The sequence below is a fragment of the Astatotilapia calliptera genome, chromosome 1 (genome assembly GCF_964374335.1).
Source record: "Astatotilapia calliptera chromosome 1, fAstCal68.1, whole genome shotgun sequence".
In the NCBI taxonomy this organism is placed as follows: Eukaryota; Metazoa; Chordata; class Actinopteri; order Cichliformes; family Cichlidae; genus Astatotilapia; species Astatotilapia calliptera.
In genome coordinates, this window is record NC_137422.1 from 21,442,310 (window position 1) to 21,463,149 (window position 20,840).

Here is a 20,840-nt window from a genome sequence, read left to right on the forward strand (position 1 = left end):
AGACTTTACAACATTTATGTTGCCTCAGAAGTGTTTAATTTAACTATATTTTGACTGCTGGGTCTCTGTTAAAAGTGGTGTTCTACTGGACTTCATTATACCCCTTTACACATCTACTACACCACCACCAATAAAACATAATTTAACACATATGACAGTGTAAGAAACATTATAGGTTTCATAAAAGAGGCCACTGAGTGCAAATATAAAACGATATACTACAACAACTCATAGCAAACATGTCCTCTCAGTCTCCGGCCGCTTTGTTTGCATTCTCACCCTTAGATGTGACTTTTCCCCGAAGATGTAAAGGGCTGCTTGATGTTTGAGGAGTTGAGCCTGCAGACTGTGGCTCCCTGCAGGGGGTGCCAGATCCTTCCCTGCTAGTCTGGCACCCACGTCGGCTGCCAGCGGATGCTGACCGAGTCTGCTGCTGGAGCGCAGGCTGGCCCACATGCCTGCAAACACACACACACGCGAACAGAAGTCACACACACACACGCATGAGCCGGCTAGTTCGAATGCCAGAGATGTACACATGCTGTCAAACAAACTAAGACCGAATGATGAACAGCGCATGACATGCGAGCTACGTTTACATGCACAGCAGTACAACGGCTATTATGTAAACACCTTCATTCCTTTCAGTCCATGAACAAAGCGACTGCTCTGAGAGTCGGATGTGCTGGGATATTAGAAGCAGAAGTTGCTGGAATTTTTAGCAAGTCAACAAGTCTAGATGGTGTTTCTCTGAAAACAGCATGCAACGCCTTCCAAGCAGCATGAACCACTGCCAGAAGGACGTGATTTTTCACAATAATCACTTTCAGGCCTTTTTCAGTTGCACTTGCGGAGTTATCAAACCACAACTGTCAGCTGCTGTAGCCGGGTCAATTATACAAGAGCATAAATTGGTGAAGTTTCAGCGACGCCTCGATTCAGCACGTTTAAACCGACGGGCTTCGTAATTAAAGTTTACAATGAAAACCGAACACAAGCTGTCCGTTTTCTTTTCCTTCAGACAAGATCAACAATGTAATTGTTCCCACCTGACTGACATACCTGCTGACTGTTGGTTAGACCTTTTATGATTGAGAGACAAACAGGAAATCAAACCACGTCATCACCACTGCTGGGGTGGTCACTTCTGAAATGTAATAGTTTCCAGATAGTCTGCTTGGCAACTTTTTGAATCAAATTAGTGAAAAATAAAAGTTAATTTCTATTTGAATACCCATCTTAAAAATGTCTCCTCATTAAGCTGCAGTTAAATAAGCTTTGCCCAAAGTTAGAACAGTAATTCTAAATGATTATTTTTCCAGGCTGAAGATGAAACGTAATAAAAAGTACTGCTCTTGTCCTTGACGCGGCTAGCTCGTTTTGACTCTGGTCGCCCAGAACTACGAGCACAGATTTGACCAGCAGACAGAAGGTGATGGAAATCTTAAATCTTAGTAAATACTACTAAACATGAATGAATGAATACAGCCCAGATGTTCAGATGTAAACCCTGTAAACAGATTGTGCATTTTCATACGCAAGCAAGGGCCATTACAGTCTGAGCTCCACTGACAAAATGATTTTACTTTAATTAGATTTAGTTTATTTTATATGTTCGAAAATAACAAAATGAGCACAGAATAGGAAGCCCCAAAATATTGGCCACTGCTGCCGTTGGCGGTGGATTTCCAGGTGTTTGTAAGCAGGGATTGTCAAAATCACTTTAGATTGCGGGCCACATACTTCGATCTAAAGTGGGTCAGACCTGTGAAATTCTCCTTCCTTTCAGTGTAAAGATGTTTAACTACGCATTTAATCCCTGAGGTATCTTAATGTGAGATAAAAGAACTGCAAGTTCAACACTACGTCTAAGAGTTATGAAGAAATGCTGCTGTAGAAAACGAGCGCTTATTTATTTACTAAGAAGTAATTGTGCGAAATTACAGAAAAACTTCTGGTAGGTCCCAGAAAGCCCTCTCAATTATTAAACAGAAACTTTTTGTTAATTCACAGAAAATGCCCTCTTTTAAAAAAATGTGAGCCTATTGTGACAAAAACGAAATGATATTTCTGTATCAGATAGCGACAGGGTCTTTTCTGTCATTTAATTTTAATGTAATTTTTCAAAACCATTGAATGGGCTGGATTGGATTTTTAATCCGGACCTTATGTTTGACACCCCTGCTGTATGATGTTGTGCTCAAATTTGGAGAGAAAAGCATAAAAACCATCATTAACTCCATATTTATTCTATATAAGCGCACTTTATTCCAATTAAAACTACACATAACTAGTTGCTCACACACCACTTGTCTAAACATGCAAAATATCTAAGAATTGTCATCTCAGATCTTTACTCGTCAACTAAATCCTACTCCTTTGAGTCAGGCTTACAGAATATTCAAGCTGTCTTTATTACACTGCAGGATCGCAGGGGCCTCATTTTGTGTGATTCACGATTTGTTGTGCCATAACAAACAGCTCACCCCCCCCAGCCTTAACTTGCCGCTGACTGACCACAGTTAGTCCTGCTGAGCCAACACATTAACAATGGAAAAGACCACATTAGAGCCACCACTTCGGTTTGTGAAAAACCACAGCTCCCAGAGGAGCGCCCACAAAGTCAGTGAAGATTAGCACTGCGTCCCAGAAGGTCTTTGTGAGGCATTTGCAGCACAGTGCACTGTGACCCTCGGCGCGGTTAGTGAGCATTTGCGTAGGTTAGGAGTGTTAAAGAAGACGAGAGGTGCTGTTATGAGTGCTGGCAGAGGAGAGAAGGAACAATATCACTATACCTTGATTGGGGATTTTCTCCTTACTGGCAGGCTTTTGGTTTGAGTGAGTGAACAGTTTATCTCTGTACTCAAGCACTGGGTGGATGTTTTGTCGAGGAGACAGGGCGAGGGGGTATGGAAAACACAAATCACGTCAACATCAAATGAACCAACACGACCACCAACCCTACCAAAGATTTCAGATTACAGACTAAAACATGCAAATGAGGATCGGCTATTATTTATTCCGAATGATCGAGTGAATGATGGTTGCATGCATGAATAAGATTGTTTGTGGTTTGGTTATAAATGATGGCGTGAAGACAAAAGGGTCGTATTTAAGCTTGTTTTTTGGGGCTTTTGCAGATAACACATGCAAATAAAACAGTAATTAAATTCACATGAAGTTCAAGGCACAGTTTTGCATGGCAAATCCTCTGGATCTTAAGAGAAGACGTTACATAGCGTTACATAGCGATGGGTTAAGTAAAACCCTGTGTCATCCTTTTAGGGCATTTACCGGTACAAAAAAAAAAGAAAAAAAAAAGATGACTCACAGTTTCAGCGACGCCTTAAAATATTTGACCTTCATCTGACTAACACGTCGGACACTTTGTTTTCAAGAAATCACATTCCAGTTCGAGCACTCATCGCGATGTGTCAGCTTTGACGGTACATTAAGCTTTTATTTGATAAGTTACAATAATGCTAACGTGGCAAGAAATACGGGTCACAGTTAATGCAGTTAATGTAGCCCCAAGTTTCTCTTATGAGATATAAATCCTTAAATTTCACATAATTATATTTCTTGAAGTTGAAATTGGATGCACGTTTATAGCTATAAGGTACAGATGGCCCCAAAGATAACCAGCAAATAGCTGCTTGATGCTTTCAGTCTGGGGAGTAATGCTTCAGAGGTTACCCAACACTCATAATGTACGCTGTAATCACAACTCCTTAAAGTATGGTGTGTCTGAAGAGATGCAGAAAGCACAAATCCCTGTTTGCTCACTTTCTTTCAAATAACTATGTAATTGTAACAGTTCTGGTGTTTCATATTTCACCAGGCAGCAAGGACGCACATGAAGTGCCAAGCAGGAAACAGAGAAAACCACTCACCTCCTCGAGTAAAGCTGTTTGAGAATGGGATGTCTAAATGGACAGGAGCCATCTTTGGCATCCTGGATATTCTCCTTTCACTGCCTGGAAAACATTCACACAGCACACAGGTGTCCATTACAAACACACGGAGTAAACAGTGAGACACGAGTGAGATCTAAGAAACTAAATCAAATTTGATTTTAGGATCACTCATTGTAGCAACTTTTGATCAGACTTAAATCCCAGTTTTCCCATTAAGAACCATCAATGTGACCCGGGTTATTTAAACACATGAAAATTCAGTTAAATCGTAAGCATGCACAGGATTTGTGCTTGTGTGTGTGTGTGCGTGTGTGTGTATAGAGTTTATTCAGGATACAGGCAGAAGGAGGTGAAGTCAGAGGAGATGGATTGTGTGGTCAGTGACCTCAGGCTGTCCTTTGATTCTTACACAACCTTTCATTGTACAAAATTTCCTTCTTAATTTCAATAAATATCACACTCTGTAATGCTCCCATACAGTCACTCTCCCCTATTGCACTCATACACACACAAAGATAAGGTGGTAAAAAAATAACTGCTGACCAGAGCGAACACAGAAAGGAAGAGAATGACTACCTGAGAAAAAAACACACAGAGCCGCAGAAAACTAAAATAACTTTGTGGAGTGCAAGTCTGCAGTTTTTCTGAAGACGTGAACTCTGCATGGCCTCTTGTCCCTTTTGAAACGAACTTGTTCCCCCCGCCCCAAGAAAAAAAAATTGTAGTACAATTATGGTCAGTGTAACGGAGCAATAAACGCTGTAAAGCGGCATACTGTAAAGTTGTCTGATATAAGGTAGCAACCAATTTTTGCAAGTTGGATTTACTGGAGATTTACACGACTTGATGGTGGAGGTCAGCCACAACCCGAGTAAAAGGTTGTGCTCTTTCTCATGCCCTACAGTTTGACCAACAGCCTTTAACGTTCACTGATAACACTGATGGCAGCCGTCCATTTATTGTACATGTCCTCATTTCAGGCACTCGGCACAGATCATGGGTGTGCCTTTGTGGGAAAATGGAATGAGAGAGACGTCGTCGGTGTTTGACTTACGACGAAGATTTAAGGCTCAGAAATCAAAAGAACAGAAGCATTTTGTCTCCACTAAGTCAGAGACTGAAACAGGAAAAGGAGTCAGATTCTCACATCACTGAGAATACTGAGAGAAGTTTGAAAAAGCCTCGCTGTTGCCAATCTTAAAATTGTGAAACCACAGGAATGTTCGGCCTAAAAGTTGGAACCAGTGAGTCCGTGGTGATGAAAGGAGCTACCTCAAAAAAATGTAAAGATAGTTCTCAGATAGAGTTCACAGATTATAGCTACCACTAATTTCTTCCCATGGAAATGGTCAATATACTATTCTTTGGTTCTAAAATTGATGAAAATGTGGGCTGAAAAATACATTAAGAATAAAACATGCAAACCACGGCATAACTGGGACTGGGTCTACCATCAGCACAGTGGACAGAAAGTAGGAGATGCATTTTAACAAATACCAACACGAATCATTATGAACCTTTATGGTGTTTGTGAGACATAAAATATACAGTGAACATTACAATCTTTTTGAAGTGTACCTGGCGAGAGGCCTATCAGGGAGCGGTTGGTCAGGGTGTTGTTTCCATTCATTTTAAAGTAGATCGGGATGGAGTCCAGAATAGCCTGCAGGTACTTCTCCTGTTCAAGACTACTGGATGAATCTGAGGATGAGGCAGGGGCTAAAAAGAGAAAAAAAGTGAATGACTTCTATAATAAAAGCTGTTTGAATAACAGACTTTGTGATAAGTTTTATAAGGAAGATTTATATGAACATTAAAATTTTTCTTTTTTCCACTAGTTGCTTCATCAGAAAACCTGTAATCATTTACAAACAGAACATCTGTGCCTGTCAGCACGTAAGCACACCTGTTGAGGACGGGTTCTGTGACTTGAACAGCCCCACTACACTCTTGCCATGAAAGCCTCCTGAGCGGAGCAGAACGGCTTTGGTGCGCGGGTGTTTCCAGCACACAACAGGCAGACGGTTGTGTCTGAAGCAACGGGCTACTTTGTGTAAACCGCTGTCCTGTACAGCCTGAGGAACAACCAGCAGTCCCGGGTAGCTGTCACAGAGAGAGAAAGTGTTAACATCTGTCTAACATCGGTGAGCTGCTGCAAAGCCACACAAATATGACCGCAATTAAAAAGCCTCCTGCAGAAGTTTGTGTTTTTGCACACAGATAAGAACAATAATTCAGTCAAACATCCCCTCCGCAGGCCTTTTGAGATTCTCAGGCTTGCCTACTTATGAAATCGGTGACATCAGCACATGTAGGGTAAATAAGACAACCTCTAGGCGAGAGGCGGTGTACCTGCGGCACAGCGAGTAGAGTCTGTTCACGGCCGTGATCCTGAACTGCTCGCCGGACTTGGAGCGGGACGAGTTGGCGGTGATGGTGCCCATTCCCAGACGCTGGTAGTCACGGAAGCACGACTGCTCCACAAGCTGCTCCATGGTGGACTTCTCCGAAGCTCTCAAAGTGCTGCTGGGTGGCGGCTCACCATCGTCCGATACTACAACACAAACAGCATTTTCTTCAGTTTGTTTTTCCCCCCTTTCCCATTCTTCCACGTCCAAAAGTCACCACATTAAAATATGTCGCTTCTCACTTGAAATATCGTCATCTTCATGCCAGGTCATTCTGCTGCCTCTGTCATTCTTCTTCAGCGAGGGCTGGCTACCTCGGCCCATGGTGATCTTTCCAGCCCTCTTTGCTCCCTTGACAATCGTCTTTGACAGTGTTCTGCGAGGAGTACAGAGCAGAAATGATTTACTGTGGCATCAAAACCCACTCATAACAATATCTCAGATAACCATGTGTGAGACTGTGTGATTCATGCACGGAAACAACGCTCGGTGAGCTGGCACGCACTACAAACCTGAACCCAGTGTTTCTCTCTTTTTGCTTTGGAAGGATTAGCTGAGGTGCTGTTTGTCCTGCAGCAAATGCAAAGGAGCTGAAGATGGACTGTGGGTAGCGGATTCTCTGCAGGTGCTTCCTGAAGATCTCCACCATCTCTGAGCTCACCTCCTCATCAAAAGCCACTTTAATCAGCTGCAAAAGACAGTTGGTTAAACAGACTGCTTAATCACACAAGCAACGATTCAAATACAGCATTTCAAGTGCAAACTGCAACGGTGAAAAATGAAGCAAAAAATGCTGCTTTATCATTTATGTTTACTCCAACAAGGACCTCAATTTACAAGAAGAACTTCAGGTTGTATTAAAAAAAAGAGGTAAAACGAGCAACTGAGACCATAAACTCACGAGGAAAGAGTGACAATGACACTAATCTGACCTAAGTTCAGTCAGTGCACTTAACCTCTAGACCATGTTTGTGCTGTTTGTGCCTTTGGGGCCATTTTAAATACATAATCTTACACATAATACGGACTGCTGTGTGTTTACTTGAACTAAGAATCCACCCCAGAAGTTGTGCTTTAGTTTTGGTGAATAAAATTTTATTATTTAGCACTAATTAACTGTAATTGCACTTTGATAACCAAGCTACGGAGAGTTATTTAACTTCTCATACATATCTGGTGACTTCTGGCTCCAACACAGAACAAAATGCCAAAAGACCAAAAATGCATGCCACCACAAACCAATCAATGGATGATGTCACAGTGTTTTTTATACGGTGGGGCATCGTGACGCACTTCGGCAAGTTGATTTAAGAGATTTGCTCATCTGTACCAATCTGCCCACATATGGTTTCTGCACAGACACGTACACGCACAGAACAGCACAATAAAAACTGTAGAGATGGCCACACAACTCAAGTGACCCGCACTCACTTCCATCATCCCTGGCAGTAAAAAGACAGGAATGAGCCATAAAATTTTTACAACGGTACATCCAAAGAGTAAAAACACATGCTTGGCTGAAAATTATAATGATGTGCCACACCGAATGTTACGGTGTAATTAGTTGTCCAATCTTTTAGTTTGTGATGTGCTTCTTTTTTTTTTTAGAATCTTTTGCAGCTCACCGAGTAACGAACGAGATCCAGTTCATAAAATAATGTGAAATAATATTTGAGTACCACATATTAAGCTTCAGGCTTCATCCTCTCCCAACCAAGCAATTGAACATCGTGTATTCATGCTAATTTGAGAGAAGCGTGCTTCAGTGTCTACCTGAAACGTTGCAGAGCGGAGCTGCAGGCCTTCCTGCATGTTCTGCTGCAGCTGGTTCTGGATGCTGATCTTCTTCTCTTTGGTCAGAGTGGACACTGGGAAAGCTCTGATCACTGCCTGCTCCCCCACTGCATACAAACACACCAGCATCTTGTTATTATACATACAACCCCAATACTGCATGCCCATGATGTTCAGTCCCTCAGGTGCATTAATGCCGATGGCAGCTAACATATCTGGACAGGTGCCATCCGTGCTGAAAGGTATATACAGGTTTTAGAGCAACATATGCTCCGATCCAGAGTACATATTTTTCAGGGAACACTAAACTGCTTCTATTACAAAAACATGGCTTCATGGTAAAAGACGTGTGTGCTGAACTGGCTTGCCTGCAGTCCAGACCTTTCACCAAGTGAAAACATTTGGTGCATCATCAAATGAAAGAAGACAAAGAAGACCCAGGACTGCTGAGCAGCTAGAAGGTTATATCAGACAACAATGGGACAACATTCCTCTTCCAAAAGTTCAGGAGCTGCTCTCCTCAGTTCCCAGACATTTATGGATTCAATTAGATTCAGTTCAGTTTTATTTATATACCAATGAATCACCACAACAGTTGCCTCAATGCTCTGTGGTTAAAAGAAGAGTGGATGCTACACAGCGATTTCTTGAGACATGTTGCTGCCATCAAATTCAGATTCAGTCTTTTTAAACATTTGATGTTTTTTTATGTTCTGTTGTGATTAAAATACGAGATTAAGAAATTTGTAAATCACTGCATTCTGCTTACATTTTAAACAGCGTCTCAACTCATCAGGATTTGGGTTAGTATCCGATGCCCCTTACTGACAAAACAGACTTTTGCTTTTTTAGTTTAACACTGAAAATTAGCCAATAAAAACAAAACATATGAGTATTTTTCCATTTTATTGAGACTGTTTTTGTACTCACCCAGTGGATCATGTGGGATGCCTTTAAAGATGACGCGGTACGTGGTGAGAAACAGAGCTCCCTCTGCTGGCAAGATGTGCGGGCCCCCAAGGAGGCCCCCTGTGGCCTCCTCCCTGCCATTGGGGTCCAGAAGCACCCGCAGCCCCTCCGCAACCAACTCTTCTCCAGGAAGCAGCGCTGGACGCAGAATCTTAGGCTGAAAGGTAAAAGCATAATAACCCATCACGTCTACAAACACATGCGAGATCCAATTTAGACATTTTTCATTGACAACAAGGTGCTCAAAATTAAGCGCATGTGCGTCACTGAAATCAATTTGTCTTCATAATGTCAAATCACAGCACCGCATGAATTTCTTGGACAAACTTAAGCTACGCACAAACGTCATCATTGAATAAAAAAGAAAAAACACCCCACACATCTTGCAAGCACACTAGTCATCAAACGGCGTTCAGAAATTAAACATCCAACAAAAACAAATTCCTACTCTCTGCGGAGGCCAATTTACCATTTCTACTCTCCTGAAAAACTCATGATCTACTTTTTAAGTGAAAATGTTTCTGTTTTATGCAGCTCACTGAACCGAGTAAGGACTGGTTTTCACTTTATGTCCTCAACATCTGGAAACTGACTGATGTTCTATAGGTGAAAAAAAGTGCATCACAACAGACCTTTGTAATCATATAATTCAAAAAGCAGCTGATACACAGTACATTCTGTTCCCTCTTTTAATCATTTTGCAATAAAAAACAACAACAATAAAAAGGTGCAGTAATGTTACGTTGGAACACATACTTGTATAAGCGGCGTCTTTTAACAGTAAATACCTTACATTTTTGTGCGAATGCTGATTCAGCTGCAATGGCTGAAATTAGTTTCGGTTTAAACTCGCTTTCCCAAAGACGCATGCAACTGACTCATGTCTTTGTTTCGCAATTTGCTTGATAATTAACTGGCTGCCGAGTATCTACTAAAGCAGTATCTACTATACAGTGGGGCAAAAAAGTATTTAGTCAGCCACCGATTGTGCAAGTTCCCCCACCTAAAATGATGACAGAGGTCAGTAATTTGCACCAGAGGTACACTTCAACTGTGAGAGACAGAATGTGAAAAAAAAAATCCATGAATCCACATGGTAGGATTTGTAAAGAATTTATTCATAAATTAGGGTGGAAAATAAGTATTTGGTCACCTCAAACAAGGAAAATCTCTGGCTCTCACAGACCTGTAACGTCTTCTGTAAGAAGCTTTTCTGTCCCCCACTCGTTACCTGTATGAATGGCACCTGTTTGAACTCATCATCTGTATAAAAGACACCTGTCCACAGCCTCAAACAGTCAGACTCCAAACTCCGCCATGGCCAAGACCAAAGAGCTTTCGAAGGACACCAGGAAAAGTATTGTAGACCTGCACCAGACTGGGAAGAGTGAATCTACAATAGGCAAGCAGCTTGGTGTGAAAAAATCAACTGTGGGAGCAATCATCAGAAAATGGAAGACATACAAGACCACTGATAATCTCCCTCGATCTGGGGCTCCACGCAAGATCTCATCCCGTGGGGTCAAAATGATCATGACAACGGTGAGCAAAGATCCCAGAACCACACGGGGGGACCTGGTGAATGACCTGCAGAGAGCTGGGACCAAAGTAACAAAGGTCACCATCAGTAACACACTTCAACGGCAGGGAATCAAATCCCGCAGTGCCAGACGTGTTCCACTGCTGAAGCCAGTGCATGTCCAGCCCGTCTGAAGTTTGCCAGAGAGCACATGGATGATACAGCAGAGGATTGGGAGAATGTCATGTGGTCAGATGAAACCAAAGTAGAACTTTTTGGTATAAACTCAACTCGTCGTGTTTGGAGGAAGAAGAATACTGAGTTGCATCCCAAGAACACCATACCTACTGTGAAGCATGGGGGTGGAAACATCATGCTATGGGGCTGTTTTTCTGCCAAGGGGACAGGACGACTGATCCGTGTTAAGGACAGAATGAATGGGGCCATGTATCGTGAGATTTTGAGCCAAAACCTCCTTCCATCAGTGAGAACTTTGAAGATGAAACGAGGCTGGGTCTTCCAACATGACAATGATCCAAAACACACCGCCCGGGCAACAAAGGAGTGGCTCCGTAAGAAGCATTTGAAAGTCCTGGAGTGGCCTATCCAGTCTCCAGACCTCAACCCCATAGAAAATCTGTGGCGGGAGTTGAAAGTCCGTGTTGCTCGGCGACAGCCCCAAAACATCACTGCTCTCGAGAAGATCTGCATGGAGGAATGGGCCAAAATACCAGCTACTGTGTGTGCAAACCTGGTAAAGACCTATAGTAAACGTTTGACCTCTGTTATTGCCAACAAAGGTTATGTTACAAAGTATTGAGTTGTATTTTTGTTATTGACCAAATACTTATTTTCCACCCTGATTTACGAATAAATTCTTTACAAATCCTACCATGTGGATTCATGGATTTTTTTTCACATTCTGTCTCTCACAGTTGAAGTGTACCTCTGGTGCAAATTACTGACCTCTGTCATCATTTTAGGTGGGGGAACTTGCACAATCGGTGGCTGACTAAATACTTTTTTGCCCCACTGTAAGTCAACAGTCAGGTCTGCACCCTGCGCTGCTTCGGCTCCTTCTGGCCTCCACAGTCAGCAGAAACACTCAGTTGTTCCATTGTCACAAATGTGCACGAGGAGGGACGTTAGATCATTCACAACATTTCCCATTAAGGCCACAGCTGACCTGTGGGAACGAAGCTCCAGCCAGGAGATAATAGCTTCTTGTCCTCGAATGAACAGCGAGACCAAGAAGAAAGTCCCTCTGCACCTCATTACTGCTGCGAGCTCGGCTGCTTATTGTTGCTGCACCTTAAAAGCATGCACTGCTTTCCTTCTTTAGGGTTATTGCTGCCATTACTACTATTCAGACTTGTCACAAAGCCAGAGTCGGTGTTGTTTACACACTTTCAGCATGTTTTGGCATGATGCTCGCAGCCCAAGATGGAAGCCTTATCCGACACATAAACATGTGAGTAGCTAACCAAAAGCTGCAGCAGACAGACAGCTCTCCGCTGTGTCCAGGTTGCTCCCTAAGCAGCATTGGCATAATGTTTTAATGCATGTATAATTGTGTGATTTATCAAAAGCTGGCAGGCGTGTGGTAGAGCGAGGTCCAAAAGACTAAGTGGTAAAATATGAAAGCGTGATGATATCTGGAAAACACTGGATGACATTAGCTGGATGCAGAGTTGCAGCAAACCAGACCAAACTGAGCACGTGGACTAAACTAAGAGACATGAGTAAAAGTCTTCATTAAGTCAACAGTGCAGAAGAATACAGTGTTTAAAATTAGTCTGTGGTTGTCTGTGTTAGCTCTGCACAGACTGAAGACCTTTCATCCTGTTTCAGCTATAGCATGCTCCCCTCTGTAACCCCGATTTAGATAAGCGGAGGAGGACAATGGACTGGATGGATGGAAGCATTATGTCAAGTAATCCAGATTTATTTTTCTCAGTTATCAATAAAGCATAGAGTATATATATAAAATATAACCATCGCCACAGTAAATGGTAAATGGACTGATTCTCTCACCCATTCACACAAGCACTTTCTTCTATGCTTTTAAGCGCTTTCTAGCTAACATTCACGCACATTCATACCCTGATGGATGCATCGGAAAGCAACATGGGGTTAGTATCTTGCTCAAGGATATTTGGCATGCAGAGCGGGGGAGCCAGGGATCAAACCACCAACCTTCCGATCAGTAGATGACCTCCTCTACCTCCTGAGCTACAGCCATAGTGACGTCAGCTATTAACCATGGCGGGGCAGAGCTCACTAAGAAACCAGACACGCCATCAGGAAAGTGTTTACTGAGGTCTTAAACAAGTAGCAGTCGATAGACTTTTGTACAATTTGATTTTATTTTGCAATCAAAAGATTCACCCCCTGCTGGCCAGTGGTGAAACTGCAGGATTTAAGGAAGGCTATACCCATCTTTTAAATACAGTCTATGACATAGAACCAGATGCCTCAGATGTGATCTGCTTTTTCATATTTGCCTGTTCAACGAGTTCTTTTGGAATATAACTTTTAGCTTGCGCCTGTTGTTAGATGATAAGTATGTGATGAAAACTTAAATTAACAAACTATGAAAGCGAATTTTTAAGTGTGTTACCAGTGGACTCCTCACCCATTTGTAGTAACTTGCAATAATATGGGTCAAGTTCTCTATAGGTTATTATTATAAATGGAATGAATTGGATCTAAAAAAAAGGTCTGCCCCAATTGATCTAAGGCTTGGCTATTAGACAGATGACTCTAGGCTTTCTCCTGGAAACTACTTGATCAGTTTTCCCCCCTAATTGTACTGTCATTAACTTTGAATGTGCTAACTAAGGCCTGCACAGTGTGAGCTGTAGCTCTTGGGTCTTTTGCACTCTCTCTGAGCATTGCTTTGTCTGAATCAACTGCTGATGATCAATTAATCAAGTGCATTTGATTAGCAGCATCTGGCTGCTGTTTACCCTCCTAATTCCTATGGAGGCAGTAAAAGTGTATTTAGTTTTAATCATTTGAAGACTTTTTCATGTGAATGTAGCTGCATAAATACTGTATATACAGCTGCTGGGTCTATGTAGCATAGAGTCCCAGCAGCTTAGTGAGAAACAGCACTCACCTTCTGAATAGGAGGTAACCTCCTGCTCTCGCGGTGAACCGCCTCCAGCGCCTCAATCTGCATAGCTACAATGCCTGTAGGTCAGAAGCTGGGGTCAGTTACCATGTGTACACACACACACACACACACACACACACACACACACACACACACACACACACACACACACACACACACACACACACACACACACACACGTGTGTGCTTTCTATCAGGATGTGTATTTACAGGTTTTGACATGCCAGGAGTTTAATGAGCTCACAGGCCTCTGTTGCTGTTGGCCTGAGCTGAGAAAACACAAATCGAAGGTTTTACTCTGAATACAGCTGAGGGAATCAGGGTTGTGACAGAGAGTGAATAAATACAGTTAGTGCTGTACCTGGGATCATGCTGTGCAGGCTCTTAATGTGCTCCTGTGTCACGCCGCTCTCTGTGCACACCTTATCGATGAAGCGGGCCACAAACCGAACCACAGAGTTGGCGACGTCGCTGTTTTCCGAGTCCTCAAACCCACTTTCAGTATCAAAGCTCTCTGCCACACTGCCAGCAATGCTGCAAACACACACGATGACACAATGAAAATGAGAAAGGTCAAGCCACCATGCCCAGGAGGAGATCTGATCCTAGATGTGAGAGTTGTGTGCTGACAGACATGGATTTAAACATGCACTGTGCTAAAGAGCAGTGAAGGTGAGAGTGATTTGCAGCCTGGCATGAGCTGAGTGCTGATGCCTGGATCGCTGGCTCAGACTCTATTATCCAAGGAGAATGTTTCACATGAGAAACTGATGCAACTTTCCTTTTGGATGCACAAATACTAAGTGATGAAATCCAAATGTCCTCTGTGGGAAGCAAACATGTCTGGGGTGAAAGCAAAAGAAATTGAAAGAACTTTTCCACATAAATACATTCTTGGCTGCAGCTTTTCTCTCATCTTATTATAAATAGAAACAAAACACATTATAAAATAGCGACATTGTGTTCTTGTGCAATTAGGAACATAATATAAAAAACTGCAAAAAGCTACATCCTCCTGACCTTCAGTTAAACAAGAAATGACAACAAGAAAATCTACATGAATACCCTTCGGTTTTCAGGGCAAGACATTTAAGGAGGGGATCTTCCCCTGTTTAATTGTCTCCACAGTTGGTATAGAACATAGGAAATCACTCCCACTCTTAATTTGTTTGGTTTGGGTGAGTACAGCGTAGCTCCAGTATAAGACAACCTGATGGTTTTAAAGTTTCCAGCAGAAGTAAATGAGCCGCACACTTGTTTCGTGCAGTAGCGATGTGAGCCCACAGGATGGATGTGGTCCGGAAACAGAAGGGGAGCTGCGATCCATTTGGCTAAATAGGAAGGTATCATGTAGACCGCAAGCTCTGCCACATCCACCCACATGCTTATCATCACCTTATTAAGAGAAGCACAGATACTCCCAAATCATGAAACCCAACATGGAAGTTTCCTTCCAGATAAGACTAATCGCTCTACCTTGCAAATGCAGAACAAGCCAAAAGACATTAAAAAGGTTGCAGTCGGGTTTAAGATGTTAAACCGCTCTCCTGACCTGTTTGTCACAATGCTGTTACTGCCGCTCTCCCAGTCAGTTGCAGGGGTGTTGCGCAGCAGCTTGTTCTTGCTGCTGTCCAAAGGCACCAGCAGGTAAACCATGAGGCTCGCGTAGTGGATGGCCTGGCTGAACACGGTGCTCTCCTCGTTCTTCACGAGCTCCTGCTGCTTGTCTTTGCTCAGACTGGGCCATAAACGCAGCTGCTCTGCTGCTAGGTCCATGGCTGTCTGCTCTTCATCTCGGTCCGCTGCAGGCACGGCACCGGCATCCTAAAGGAGGTAGAAGCAGAAAATAAACATCTTAACAGCCTGCTCAAAAACTTGTTTTGACATTCATACTGTCTTTGAATGTAACTTTGCTAAAGAAGCCAAATGTCATGGTTTGTTGAGCTACTTAAAACCAAGATTGCTTTGAAAAGCATTATTTTGCATTTATATTCGGATATTTGCTTGAAAATTACATATTAGTAATAAATTATAATAAAATTATTTTCTCACTCTGATTTTTAGTTTAATAGACTTAAAATTGTTACAAAATGTGCAACAGTCCCTCCTATCCCTGTTTTACCTTTAACGTGGCGGTGACGCCCCCCTTTTCCTCCGGGGTGTTAAGATAAAGGGCTCGGATCTGGCTCTGTACTTCGCTGTAGAAAGTGGCTTCCCAGAACTGCTGGTTGGTCCAGATGGGATGGTCCTGTATGCAGGTGTAGGCAAACTGGTTCACTCCCGGAGCCAACTTCTACAAGGCAAAACGGAGATCACACAGTGAGGACAATGTGGACAAAAAAAGAGAAAAGAAGCAAGATTACACAGCAGGCTGTTTGGTGGTTAGTTTTCTATGTGGGGCTGATTTTTCACTGGATTTGTGACCGACACTGTATGTTTGTGTAGACACGCGATCTTGTGTAGAAAGAGAAAAGAGCCCTCGTGAATTTAAATCTTGGGGGTTATTAAATGACTGACTGATGGAGTAAAAACATAAAAAACAACCTAAAACAAACAAAAAAAGGATAGAAAAAAAAAGTTTATGTCAGCTCCGACAGTAAAAGACACTCACCAGATGTTTGACTGTCGGGCTTAAAAACAACGAATGACAGTCTCATTGTTTACAATTAAATATATGTTAGGACAGCAACTGCATTTCCTGTTTTCATAAAATTGAATTCATGTATCAACTAAAAACCTGACAAAGTCAATCAAATCCTTTTTCACCCCCCGTGAGGACAAACACACTGGAGCATGTGGCTCCACAGCCAAACAAAGGCACACAACTTCATTTTAAATTCTGATGGAAATCAAAGCGGGGACGCAAATCATCTGCGGTACTCGGCAAAAGTCTTGAATCAACCCTAAAGAGGCAGACTTTCTTGGAATTTGTAAAGTGCTCTTGAGCAATAGTTCCCCAGCTTTCTGAAAAGCTATCAAAACTTTTCTTTGGACACTGGCTGCTTTTTCAGTATTTTTCAGAAGAATTGAAGAACACCTTCAATTTTCAATCGAACAATGATTCCAAACACACAGACAATGGTGTAAAAGCAAACCTAGATAGAAATAAACGCTCAAGTGAACACCATCAGTCATGGTGTGGTCTCCCCAGAATGGAGATCTCATCATTACCGCAGCAGTGAGGGATCATTTTGAGAGAGAATGGAATTTAAAAAAGGCAGCAAACATCCAAAGAAGAGCTTTAAATGTCTTTCAATAAATCTGGCGATGTATTCCTGAAGGCCACTACTAAAGAAATTACAAAAAAAGTTTACCTAAGAGTTCAGGCTGTGTTCAAGCATAAAGCTGGTGATTCTTTCGTGCTTGTTAGAACTGTACAGACTCTGTTTTTGCCTGATTTACTGTTTTTTCAAAGTATGTTTAAACAGGTTTCAATAAATCATTATAATTTTGTGTGGTTCAAGACTTCTTACTGCATAAACACAATTATCAAGCCATGAAAATACACATTGGACTCAGGTCTAGAGCCTAAACGTTTCTCTTTTTGTTCTCCTGAAGATAAATACAAACGCTCCCCCAGCCTGAGCTAAAATATCCTGCATGCATTATTGGAGATATAACTTCTTAAACAGATAACAACTCCTACTGATGAAGCAGCACACGTTCTTGTGCCTACACTAGTGAAAAACAGTGTTGTTGTTTTTCACTAGTGTAGCCCAAGCAGTGAATCACCTGCTGCTTACAAAAACAGATTCTGAACATACTGTACCGTCCTCAGCACAAGACATGAACGTTGCTGCACACTGTACTGTAATAACACATGTTTAACCACGCTGGAAGTGGTGGGGAAGCAAAAAAATAAATCAATCACGCCACGAACAACACGATCCAAATACAAGCACGGCGTGCCATTAAATTATCATCACAAACCAACCGCCCACAACCGTCCACCTCCCTTCAAAGTCTGACAGCCATATGTAAGGCTGAAGGCTTTTATTAGATTAGCTTCTGAACCCTCCCCCTGAGCCGGACACAACACGGTGGTTTCTATTATCACTTTATAGTTTGCCTTTGAAGGATGAGAACTTTGGAGGTGGGGGTTACTGTAATTATAACAGACAGAACCAAAACAGTTTTATTCCCAGTGAAATGGGCCAGAAGCCAGAAGCCAGGAGAGCTGGGAGCTAATGCCCGCAGCTGCAAGCACATAGCACTGATAACGCAAGTCTTTCTGGAGCTGTGTCTTGTTAGCGGTTTATGGGTGTTAACAGGTCAGCGGTTTTTCTTCATAATTCAGACAAATGTGTTTTTCCGCCTTAATAACACATGTAATTGAAGAAGAGCTGGCAGATATGTCTTACTGTTTAAAAAATGTGTAGGTTAAACCTCTTGAAAGAAAGAATCATTCTGACATGTTGACACACAACCGAAGCCGAGCCCTCCTCCGCTCGTCTAATATTAGATTACCCAAATGAAACCGCTTTTTTGGGAAACATGACTCTGCTGAGCGCAGCAGATTTTCATGAGTTTTCAAGGTGTTTAAAATAAGAAGCAATAACATCCTGCTGGCTGATGACAGAGGCCAAGACAGATTCAAATGATCACAATTTAGAACAAGAATGTGAAATAACAGTGTAGGTTACTAAAGGTCAGCTGTTGTTGTTGTAGCTTTTTACCCTTTATTTAATGTTTTAGGTGCATCATTTTACATTGACTCAAACCATGAATACTGCAGTTATATAGTGCAGCTCTGCAGTGGTAGTGCAGATCCCGCACTGGTTGGGGCATTTCTTTGTGTCTCCACAGGTACCTTCAGCCCCACAGATTAAAGAGGCAGGATATACCATGCAATGAAAGAACTGATATGATATTAAGATATACACTCACTGACCACGTCATTCCACCTGTTCAACTGCTGTTAACTCAAATATTTAAATTAGTCAATCTCATGGCATAAAAATAAACACTGAGGCCTGTAGGCATGGTCAAGACGACATGCTGAGGTTCAGATGGAGGATCAGAAATGGGCACAAAGGTGAATTAAATGACTTTGCTGAACTGCTGATGAACTGAGAATTTCCCACACAACTATCACTAGTGTTTACTAGTAAATGTCTGGAGTCAGTCTGCCAACTTGAGGTCAGATTGCCTCGAGCTGACAGAAACACAAGAGTAACGTCAAGTAATTCACCTGTTAAAACTAAGGTAAGAGCATCTCTGAATGAACAACAAGCAGACGGGCAACAGAAGTATAAAACCAATGCACCATCATCACCTAAGAACGGGAAACTGAGGCTACCAAAACAGAAGATTGATGTCTGATGAGACTTAATTTCTGCTGGTACATGGCATGTTATTCAGTTCAATTCAATTCAGTTTTATTTATACAGTCCCAAATCACAACAGCAGTCACCTCACGGCGCTTTATATTGTAAGGTAGACCCTACAATAATACATACGGAGAAAAACCCAACAGTCATATCACCCCCTATGAACAAGCGCTTTGGCGACAGTGGGAAGGAAAAACGCTCTTTTAACAGGAAGAAACTTCCGGCAGAACCAGGCTTGTTTATGGACGTAAACAATGGTTTAAGGCTGCTGCTGGTGTCATGTTGTCAGGTATATTTTCTTGCCACACTTATCCATCCCTTTATGACCACAGCGTACCATCTTGTGATGCCACAAAGTTCAAATGATCTCAAACTAATTTCCTGAACATGACACTGTACTCCAATAGAGTGACTTTGGACTGGGGTGGAACAGGAGATTCACATCATGGATGTGCAGTTGACAAATCTTCAGCAAATGTTTGATGTTGTCAAACAGTTTAATATGGACCAAACTCTCTGTTTTGAAGGCAAAAGGGGGTCCAATCCTTGTATTTTCCATTTGTAACAGCTCTTCCTGCAGGGCCTTGCCATCAACTGTTCCTAAATGATGCCTCAGCACTATGACACACAGTTTACCTCTCCTTCCATTTAAACCACTCGTACTAGACACAGATTTCACCTGACGCTTAAATGCAAGCTGCCGGAAGACATACTTGTAGACAACATTAGGATGTCATTATGAGAACACGTGTAGATAAACTGTTTCCGCAGAGCTAAATTGATCACAGCTATAAATAAATACTGACAAATAGGAACAGAATAGCAGCCCCCTAGATGGTACTGTGTGCTAGCCTTTGTCAGTGTCTTGCAAGAGATGCTGCGAGGGAGTGTGTAGTTTGTGTAGGAGGGTCCGAGTGTGTGCGATTTGTTAGTGGCTGTACTTTCTTGACTTATCAGGAGTTTTGTAGGTCATTTCGACCCAGGTTGGCTCTTACTCATTTGTAAAGCACCAGACAGATGTGCAAGGAGGAAGGGAAAAGGGAAGGAGAAAAGAAAGGAAAGGGAGGAGGAAAGAATAGAAGGAAGCAAGGATGAAGGGAAGGAGGGAGCATACCACTATTAGCCCCATCTGGCTGTGTGATCGGTGAAGAGGAGGAATGCAGGGCTTGGTAAAAACAAGCTGAAAAAAACAAAATAAAAAAACACAAGGGGAGACAGAAAGGAGAAAAAGCCGTGCACAAGTCACAGTAATTAGGCTATCAGGATTTAGAATCCCACTTTGAACTCTGATTTTATCCAGAGGTTCATAATATGATTGATAACCGCCTCAGCCATGCAGCGTTATGCATGTCCGCTGTCTCTGAGATGGAGAATGTTGTCGCTGAAGGGAGGACGCACTTGCATGCAGACTGCTATATCTGATACATCGTCAGCTTCGGGGCAGCAACATTATTTACGGGCTTTGGAAGAATTCATAGCATTCCTGAACTGTTGATATAAAAACAATCATCATTTCTGGAGCAGCCTTGAGTGAGAATGCACGCTTGACCCGAACACAATCCATCTCCGACTTTTGCAATTCTTGCACGAGTGCGCGCATTGCGAGGAGAGCTACTAAAGTCGTGAAGCGTCTAAAAGCCTGCCTTCAAATAGCGTATTCAAGTCAAACAAACAAAGAAACACATGCCGACAGTCATACTAATAAACATGCCTATCGTGGCATCCACAACTGTGCAAAAACACAATGTACAAGTAACATAAATG

At 42.3% G+C, this 20,840-nt stretch overlaps 1 protein-coding gene across 4 annotated transcripts in view; it reads right to left on the bottom strand.

Moving 5' to 3' along the window:
* The window catches only part of sbf2 (SET binding factor 2), a 106,586-nt gene that overhangs the window by 16,190 nt on the left and 69,556 nt on the right, over positions 1-20,840 (bottom strand). For 2 of the 4 annotated variants that reach the window (XM_026167752.2, XM_026167761.2), the window contains 14 exons: positions 15,869-16,039; positions 15,299-15,570; positions 14,108-14,280; positions 13,729-13,802; positions 9,050-9,245; positions 8,099-8,226; positions 6,838-7,013; positions 6,568-6,701; positions 6,270-6,471; positions 5,824-6,020; positions 5,496-5,636; positions 3,894-3,977; positions 2,796-2,870; positions 280-458 (listed from right to left, as the gene is read on the bottom strand). In XM_026167752.2, the coding sequence (XP_026023537.1) occupies positions 280-458; positions 2,796-2,870; positions 3,894-3,977; positions 5,496-5,636; positions 5,824-6,020; positions 6,270-6,471; positions 6,568-6,701; positions 6,838-7,013; positions 8,099-8,226; positions 9,050-9,245; positions 13,729-13,802; positions 14,108-14,280; positions 15,299-15,570; positions 15,869-16,039 (2,202 nt within the window). The remainder of the gene's footprint in view (positions 1-279; positions 459-2,795; positions 2,871-3,893; positions 3,978-5,495; positions 5,637-5,823; positions 6,021-6,269; positions 6,472-6,567; positions 6,702-6,837; positions 7,014-8,098; positions 8,227-9,049; positions 9,246-13,728; positions 13,803-14,107; positions 14,281-15,298; positions 15,571-15,868; positions 16,040-20,840) is intronic. The other 2 variants (XM_026167769.2, XM_080298352.1) reach the window with 1 other exon arrangement.